We start from the raw sequence: 10,037 nt of genomic DNA on the forward strand, positions 1-10,037 counted from the left end.
CACCCTATTTGACTGTCTCACCCCATCTCGTACATCTAACCCATTTCACATTGTCTTTTCATTTCACCCTATCTCACCCTGTCTCACCCCATCTCACACTATCTCACCCTGTCTCACCCCATCTCACCCTGTCTCACCCCATCTTACACTATCTCACCCCGTCTCACCCTGTCTCACCCCATCTCAGACTATCTCACCCCATCTCACACTATCTCACCCTGTCTCATCCCATCTCACACTATCTCACCCTGTCTCATCCCATCTCACACTATCTCACCCCATCTTACACTATCTCACCCTGTCTCACCCCATCTCACCCTGTCTCACCCCATCTTACACTATCTCACCCCGTCTCACCCCATCTCACACTATCTCACCCCATCTCACACTATCTCACCCTGTCTCATCCCATCTCACACTATCTCACCCTATCTCACACTATCTCACCCTGTCTCATCCCATCTCACACTATCTCACCCTATTTGGCTGTCTCACCCCATCTCGTACATCTAACCTTTTTCACATTGTCTCATGCTTTCTCAGATCACTCTGTCTCATCTCATATCAACCTGTCTCACCTAATCTCACCCCATCTCACCCTGTCTCATCTCATATCAACCTGTTTCATCTCATATCCCCCTGTTTCACCCGCTCTCAATTTATCTCACCCCTCTCACCACAGATACATATATATAAAAATCTAATTAAATGTATATTTTATTAAAAAGTATTTAAAAAATTTAAATTACCTTTGTACTTCACATGTAAATACATACATAGGTACATAAGACATGGATGTAATTTAATATGCCCGAAATGGGTTTGAAGATTGATTTGATTTTACAAAATGGACTTAAATAAATTACCTCCCCCCAAAAATACTTTTCTAACTCCAGAGGTTGGTCTTTTCTCTACGACAGCAGCCAGCGAGGCAGCTTGGACCATAAGTCTATCTATAGCTATATAGCTATAGATGTATATCTATAGATACATTATGGCTCAGACCTCCGGCTCCCCTCGGAGTCTCTTCAGCTTCATTTCTTTCCTCAGCGTTTGGAACTCAAGAGATGAAAGTGGTCTGAATCGTTTCCTTTGTCTTTTTGACGTGTGAGCTCTTTTACCTGTTGCTCAGTTTATGATTACAATGAAATACGAAATAAAATGTACAGTTTAAACACATTGAACTTTCTCTCTGGCCCATAAACTCGAATGCGGGCTTCGTAAAAATTGTCCGTTCCAGCCTTCCGTATACATGTCCCACGCATGCGCAGTGACAGACGGGAGCAGCGGCAGCGTGAGCAGTCAAGTAAATAGAGTTCAGCGGCAATGAAATCCGCTCAATAAGCAGTTAAAAACCAAAGAAAATCCGTCAATAAGCAGTTGAAAGTCGAGGAAAAACGAGGATAACGGAGAGCTTTAGCGGAGGACACATGGAACAACCACTGCGGTAAGAGCTAACGGCTAACTGTGAACACTCGGTGTTACGGATGAAGTCGTTTCCCTGTTAACTGCTGACCGACCTCCTCAAGTGTTCGTCGTTGCTGATGTTAAAAACTGATAGGCATCCGTCGCTGTAATGGAAAACGGCGTTTAACCGTATTTACAATAGTACAGTTTCAAAGTGTCGTACATTTTGTAATTCCTGTTCTAACAGCTGCTGTTACGAGCAGCTACAACACACGTTAAAGGAAGACGCCCACCAGTTAACAGGGCAACCAGTTAATCCGAAACACCGTCTCACCTGAACCATTAGAAGCTCTCCTCTTTTATTATTTTATTCATTTTATCCAAATAAACTCGGAACTTAATAAACGGCATCACAAACTGTTTTCTGAGTGAATGTTTCAAACCTTGTTGACACAGTGTCATGATGATTAAGATGAACTCAGATTCATTCTGCTAATGTGAGGACTTCTCAGTGGACATGGTGATTTTATTTCTTGTCTATTTTCGTTGCTGCTTTGATGTTTTGATGAGCTGCTGGACAGTTGAATTTGTGTTTGTTTGTCAGTCCTAGAGAGGAGGAGCTGCAGGAGGAGGCTGACTGTCACCATGACAACAGTGATGGAAACAACAACAACAATAACCGACGAAAGGTCACTAACCATCCTATTGACTGTCACCATTGACCTTTGTCTGCCTGTCGGTGTTTTATGTATTTATTTATGTATTTATTTATTTAATGGGGACAATCCACATTAATGAACAATTATATAGAAATTCTACTCAAATTGTAAATATGCCAGATTATAGCAAAACTCCTCATTTACATCTGTAGTCCTGAGGCAGGTCACACAAGCAATACAATGTATAACGGAATAAAAAGTGTGTGTGTGTGTGTGTGTGTGTGTGTGTGTGTGTGTGTGTGTGTGTGTGTGTGTGTGTGTGTGTGTGTGTGTGCGTGCGCGCGCAGACGGTGTGTCCTGGTGCAGGTGAACACCCTCTGCAGTATAACTACACCTTCTGGTACAGCAGACGAACTCCAAGTCGACCTGCCAGTTCACTGAGTTACGAACAAAACATCAGGCAGATCGGAACTGTCGCCTCGGTAACACACACACACACACACACACACACACACACACACACACACACACACACACACACACACACACACACACACACACACACACACACGTGTTACATATTGTGTGTGTGTGCAGGTGGAGCAGTTCTGGAGGTTCTACAGTCACCTGGTGAGACCAGGAGATCTGAGTGGACACAGCGACTTCCACCTCTTCAAAGAGGGAATCAAACCAATGTGGGAGGTAACAGTGCTCCTCCACCTGTTTGTCCTCCAGCTGTCTGTCCTCCACCTGTTTGTCCTCCAGCTGTCTGTCCTCCACCTGTCCCTACCCCTCCACCTGCCTGTCCTCAGCCTATCCCCAACCGTCCACCAGTCTGTCCTCCACTGGTCTGTGGTCCACCAGTCTGTCCTCCACCCTGCAGGATGAATGTAACCGTGGGGGGGGGAAGTGGATCATCCGTCTGCGTAAAGGTCTATCCAGTCGTCTGTGGGAGAACATCATCCTGGCCATGCTGGGGGAGCAGTTCATGGTGGGGGAGGAGATCTGTGGAGCCGTGGTGTCGGTGCGCTTCCAGGTACGCTTATTACATCACCTTATTACTCTTATTACATCACCTTGTTACTCTTATTGCATCACCTTATTACTCTTATTACATCACCGTAATACTGTTACTATGTTACCTTGTTACTGTTATTACATCACCTTATTACTCTTATTGCATCACCTTATTGCTCTTATTACATCGCCTTATTACTGTTACTACAACACCTTATTACTCTTATTACATCACCGTAATACTGTTACTATGTTACCTTGTTACTGTTATTACATCACCTTGTTACTCTTATTGCATCACCTTATTACTCTTATTGCATCACCTTATTACTCTTATTACATCACCTTATTACTCTTATTGCATCACCTTATTGCTCTTATTACATCGCCTTATTACTGTTACTACAACACTTTATTACTCTTATTACATCACCGTAATACTGTTACTATGTTACCTTGTTACTGTTATTACATCACCGTAATACTGTTACTATGTTACCTTGTTACTGTTATTACATCACCGTAATACTGTTACTATGTTACCTTGTTACTGTTATTACATCACCGTAATACTGTTACTATGTTACCTTATCACTGTTGTTACAACACCTTATTACTGTTACTATGTCACCTTATTACTGTTATTACATCACCTTGTTACTGTTGTTACATCACCTTATTACTGTTGCTATGTTACCTTATCACCGTTATTACAACACCTTATTACTTTTATTAAATCACCTTATTACTGTTTCCTAACGTAACCCTAACCCTAACCCTAACTTAACCCTAACCCTAACGTAACCCCAACCTAACCCTAACCCTAACGTAACCCAACCTAACCCTAACCCTAATGTAACCCTAACCTAACCCTAACCCTAACGTAACCCCAACCTAACCCTAACCCTAATGTAACCCTAACCTAACCCTAACTTAACCCTAACCCTAACGTAACCCCAACCTAACCCTAACCCTAATGTAACCCTAACCTAACCCTAACTTAACCCTAACCCTAACGTAACCCCAACCTAACCCTAACGTAACCCTAACCTAACCCCAACCTAACCCTAACCCTAACCTAGCCCTAACCCAACCACAACCGGCAAACATTTCATGACCAGAGATGAAACCCTCAGTGTTTGTGTTTTTACAGTAATTCTCTCGCCCACGGAAGGTTTAAAATGGTTATCACCAACTGATCATTACTGTTATTACAACTGGCCATTACCGTTATTACAACTGATCATTACTGTTATTACAACTGATCATTGCCGTTATTACAACTGATCATTACCGTTATTACAACTTATCATTACTGTTATTACAACTGATCATTGCTGTTATTACAACTGATCATTGCCGTTATTACAACTGATCATTGCCGTTATTACAACTTATCATTACTGTTATTACAACTGATCATTACCGTTATTACAACTGATCATTGCCGTTATTACAACTGATCATTGCCGTTATTACAACTGATCATTACTGTTATTACAACTTATCATTACTGTTATTACAGCTGATCATTACGTTATAACAGTTGATATTACTGTTACTGTTATTACAACTGTTTATTACTGTTATGTTTATTACTGTTATAACAACTGTTTGTTTACACGCTTTATCACTACACAGAATTATAACTCGACCTACAGGCTACAACTATAAAACTACTGCCAGTATTACGAGCACTTGTACAGTCCAATTACTCCTGTACTATCAGTACTGTGAGTAGAGTACTACTGTCTCAGTACGTCTTGTCTGCTGGCCTCAGGAGGGTTAGGGTTAGTTACTCCTGTACTATCAGTACTGTGAGTAGAGTACTACTGTCTCAGTACGTCTTGTCTGCTGGCCTCAGGAGGACATCTTGTCCATCTGGAACCGGACGTCCAACGATCACACCACCACGTCCAGAATCCGAGACACTTTGAGACGAGTCCTGAACCTCCCGGCCAACACCATCATGGAGTACAAGACCCACAACGACAGCCTCAGGTACTGCTACTGGTACTGCTACTGGTACTGATACTACTGGTACTCCTGATGCTGCTACTGCTACTGGTACTGCTATTGCTATTGCTATTGCTATTGCTACTGTTGCTGTTACTGCTATTGCTATTGCTACTGGTACTGCTACTGGTACTGATACTACTGGTGCTCCTGCTACTGGTACTGCTACTGGTACTGCTATTGCTATTGCTATTGCTACTGCTACTGGTACTGCTATTGCTATTGCTACTGGTACTGCTACTGCTACTGGTACTAATACTACTGGTGCTCCTGCTACTGCTCCTGCTACTGGTACTGCTACTACTGGTTCTGTTACTGATACTGCTGCTACTACTGCTGGTACTGCTACTGGTACTGCTACTACTGGTTTTGCTACTGATACTGCTGCTACTACTGCTTGTACTGCTACAGATACTGCTCTCACCACTTACACTCCTCACTCTTCTCCCCCCCACTCTTACTCCCTCCACACCTCTCTCCTCTCCCTCACCCCTCCACTCCTCTCCACCCCCTCACTCACCCCCTCCACTCTCTCCTCTCCCTCACCCCTCCACTCCTCTCCACCTCCTCCCTCACCCCCTCCACTCCTCTCACCCTTTGCACCCTTCTACTTGTGTTTCAGGGACAACTCCAGCTTCAGAAACACCAAGATCTCCCTGTGAAGAGAGCCAATCAGGATGTGGCTTATTGTCTCACCAGCCAATCAGAGCACACCTCATGCACTTCAGCCAGTGTGTGTGTGTGTGTGTGTGTGTGTGTGTGTGTGTGTGTGTGTGTGTGTGTGTGTGTGTGTGTGTGTGTGTGTGCTGGGAATGGACCACTGAAATGACAGAAATGGACTGAAGCTGTTTGTATCTGATCACTGATTGGTTGATGTATCATCATTTTCGTTTGGAAGTAATTTTTTGTCTGCTTTTTCTGTAAATAAAGTGAATCTGCTGTAAACTCACATCCTTGTTTCGCTTTATGTTAAACCCTGAGAGAGATGAGTTAATGGTGGTGCTTCTGAGCAAGGCATTTCCCTGAGCCAGCTGGCAGCTTGCTGCTGATCTAATCCGCCCCTATTCCTGGCAGCAGACCAACTGGGAGCTGTGATCTCTGGACATGGAGCAAATCCAGATCAGGATTAACAGCTGAGTCCTGAACAGACCAGGCCCTGCTAGTAGTGCTAGCTGCTACTAACTAGTGTTAGCTACTGCTATGTACTACTAACTAGTGTTATCTGCTGCTAGCTACTGCTAAGTACTACTAACTAGTGTTAGCTACTGCTATGTACTACTAACTAGTGTCATCTGCTGCTAGCTACTGCTACGTACTACTAACTAGTGTTAGCTGCAGCTAACTACTGATGTGTACTGCTAGCTGCTGCTAATTACTACTAACTAGTGTTAGCTGCTGCTAACTGCCGCTAGCTACTACTAAGTACTACAAACGAGTGTTAGCTGCTGCTAACTACTGCTGTGTACTGCTAACTGCTGCTAGCTGCTGCTAATTACTACTATCTAGTGTTAGCTATTGCTAACTGCTGCTAGCTTCTGCTAATTACTACTAACTAGTGTTAGCTGCTGCTTTGTGCTGCTAACTGCTACTAGCTACTGCTATCTGCTGCTAGCTACTGCTAAGTACTACTAACTAGTGTTAGCTACTGCTAACTGCTGCTAGCTACTGCTAAGTACTACTAACTAGTGTTAGTTACTGCTAACAGGTACCAGCTATTGCTAAGTAGTGCTAACTGCTGATAGCTACTGCTAACTGGTGCAAGCTATTGGCAACTAGCGCTAACTGGTGGTTGCTACAGTTAACATGTGCTAGCTAGCAGACCAGCATCACTGGCAGCTATTGCTGAGCTGTGCTAACTACTGCTAACGAGTGCTAATTGGCCGACTGAGCTCAAATAAGTTGTTTGTGTGTCAGAAGTTTGACCTCACAACCTGGTGTGTGTGTGTGTGTGTGTGTGTGGGGGGGGGGTCATCCTCTCATTACAGCCTCTAAACTGAAGCATGCTCTTGATCTACAAATGGGATTAAAGTAAAGCACTGGCCCTCCTCATCCTCCTCGTCCTCCTCGTCCTCCTCATCCTCCTCTCATCAGCCTTTCAGCTGCTGCCATTGGACCTGGATGGTTTTCTGAGGAATCATGAAGCTGTAAGAAGGTAAACTCTTATTTCTCTTCACTGATGGAAACTTCTGTTCTTCGAAATGTATACTGAGTGTACAGGCTGGTGTGTGTGTGTGTGTGTGTGTGTGTGTGTGTGTGTGTGTGTGTGTGTGTGTGTGTGTGTGTGTGTGTGTGTGTGTGTGTGTGTGTGTGTGTGTGTGTGTGTGTGTGTGTGTGTGTGTGTGCGAGAGAGAGAGAGAGTGAGTGTGAAATAGGTGTTACCAGGTATGTTACAAGTTTGTGTTTATAGATGTGTTCAGTAATAATAATAATAATAATAATGGCAGGCTCAGGGCAGGTCTGATCACCCATACTGCAGAGCAGGGTGGTTGGTTATATAACAAAGGGTACAGGAAGTTTCTGGATGTAATGTAATCTGGATACTCTTGCTAGAGAACCTGATGAGAAGAAAGTTACAGTCATCAACCTGGAGGAGATGAAAGCATGGACGAGCTTCTCTGCATTGGTAGGGTTTGATGTTCCTGAGGTGGTAGAACGATACTGAGGAGTTTGAGGTTCCTGAGGTGGTAGAAAGATACTGAGGAGTTTGATGTTCCTGAGGTGGTAGAACGATACTGAGGAGTTTGAGGTTCCTGAGGTGGTAGAACGATACTGAGGAGTTTGAGGTTCCTGAGGTGGTAGAACGATACTGAGGAGTTTGATGTTCCTGAGTTGGTAGAACGATACTGAAGAGTTTGAGGTTCCTGAGGTGGTAGAACGATACTGAGGAGTTTGATGTTCCTGAGGTGGTAGAACGATACTGAGGAGTTTGATGTTCCTGAGGTGGTAGAACGATACTGAGGAGTTTGATGTTCCTGAGTTGGTAGAACGATACTGAGGAGTTTGAGGTTCCTGAGGTGATACAACGATACTGAGGAGTTTGAGGTTCCTGAGGTGGTAGAACGATACTGAGGATTTTGAGGTTCCTGAGGTGGTAGAATGATACTGAGGAGTTTGAGGTTCCTGAGGTGGTAGAAAGATACTGAGGAGTTTGATGTTCCTGAGGTGGTAGAACGATACTGAGGAGTTTGAGGTTCCTGAGGTGGTAGAACGATACTGAGGAGTTTGAGGTTCCTGAGGTGGTAGAACGATACTGAGGAGTTTGAGGTTCCTGAGGTGGTAGAACGATACTGAGGAGTTTGATGTTCCTGAGTTGGTAGAACGATACTGAGGAGTTTGAGGTTCCTGAGGTGGTAGAACGATACTGAGGAGTTTGAGGTTCCTGAGGTGGTAGAACGATACTGAGGAGTTTGAGGTTCCTGAGGTGGTAGAAAGATACTGAGGAGTTTGATGTTCCTGAGGTGGTAGAACGATACTGAGGAGTTTGAGGTTCCTGAGGTGGTAGAACGATACTGAGGAGTTTGAGGTTCCTGAGGTGGTACAACGATACTGAGGAGTTTGAGGTTCCTGAGGTGGTAGAACGATACTGAGGAGTTTGAGGTTCCTGAGGTGGTAGAACCATACTGAGGAGTTTGAGGTTCCTGAGGTGGTAGAAAGATACTGAGGAGTTTGATGTTCCTGAGGTGGTAGAACGATACTGAGGAGTTTGAGGTTCCTGAGGTGGTAGAACGATACTGAGGAGTTTGAGGTTCCTGAGGTGGTAGAACGATACTGAGGAGTTTGATGTTCCTGAGTTGGTAGAACGATACGGAAGAGTTTGAGGTTCCTGAGGTGGTAGAACGATACTGAGGAGTTTGATGTTCCTGAGGTGGTAGAACGATACTGAGGAGTTTGATGTTCCTGAGGTGGTAGAACGATACTGAGGAGTTTGATGTTCCTGAGTTGGTAGAACGATACTGAGGAGTTTGAGGTTCCTGAGGTGATACAACGATACTGAGGAGTTTGAGGTTCCTGAGGTGGTAGAACGATACTGAGGAGTTTGAGGTTCCTGAGGTGGTAGAACGATACTGAGGAGTTTGAGGTTCCTGAGGTGGTAGAAAGATACTGAGGAGTTTGAGGTTCCTGAGGTGGTAGAACGATACTGAGGAGTTTGAGGTTCCTGAGTTGGTACAACGATACTGAGGAGTTTGAGGTTCCTGAGGTGGTAGAACGATACTGAGGAGTTTGAGATTCCTGAGGTGGTAGAACAATACTGAGGAGTTTGAGGTTCCTGAGGTGGTAGAACGATACTGAGGAGTTTGAGGTTCCTGAGGTGGTAGAACGATACTGAGGAGTTTGATGTTCCTGAGGTGGTAGAAAGATACTGAGGAGTTTGATGTTCCTGAGGTGGTAGAACGATACTGAGGAGTTTGAGGTTCCTGAGGTGGTAGAACGATACTGAGGAGTTTGAGGTTCCTGAGGTGGTAGAACGATACTGAGGAGTTTGATGTTCCTGAGTTGGTAGAACGATACTGAAGAGTTTGAGGTTCCTGAGGTGGTAGAACGATACTGAGGAGTTTGATGTTCCTGAGGTGGTAGAACGATACTGAGGAGTTTGATGTTCCTGAGGTGGTAGAACGATACTGAGGAGTTTGATGTTCCTGAGTTGGTAGAACGATACTGAGGAGTTTGAGGTTCCTGAGGTGATACAACGATACTGAGGAGTTTGAGGTTCCTGAGGTGGTAGAACGATACTGAGGAGTTTGAGGTTCCTGAGGTGGTAGAACGATACTGAGGAGTTTGAGGTTCCTGAGGTGGTAGAAAGATACTGAGGAGTTTGAGGTTCCTGAGGTGGTAGAACGATACTGAGGAGTTTGAGGTTCCTGAGTTGGTACAACGATACTGAGGAGTTTGAGGTTCCTGAGGTGGTAGAACGATACTGAGGAGTTTGAGATTCCTGAG

General features: G+C 44.4%; 1 protein-coding gene across 1 annotated transcript; it reads left to right on the plus strand.

Moving 5' to 3' along the window:
* Nucleotides 1-1,292: 1,292 nt before the first annotated feature.
* Nucleotides 1,293-5,989, plus strand: eif4e2rs1 (eukaryotic translation initiation factor 4E family member 2 related sequence 1). Its single transcript, XM_080522141.1, has 7 exons — nt 1,293-1,447; nt 2,012-2,096; nt 2,414-2,548; nt 2,664-2,768; nt 2,950-3,102; nt 4,948-5,084; nt 5,722-5,989. The coding sequence occupies exons 1-7, from the start codon at nt 1,431-1,433 to the stop codon at nt 5,759-5,761; spliced, it is 672 nt and encodes a 223-aa protein (XP_080378267.1). The 5' UTR covers nt 1,293-1,430; the 3' UTR covers nt 5,762-5,989.
* The last annotated feature ends 4,048 nt before the right edge of the window (nt 5,990-10,037 follow it).

This window comes from Blennius ocellaris (assembly GCF_963422515.1).
Source record: "Blennius ocellaris genome assembly, contig: SCAFFOLD_58, whole genome shotgun sequence".
In the NCBI taxonomy this organism is placed as follows: Eukaryota; Metazoa; Chordata; class Actinopteri; order Blenniiformes; family Blenniidae; genus Blennius; species Blennius ocellaris.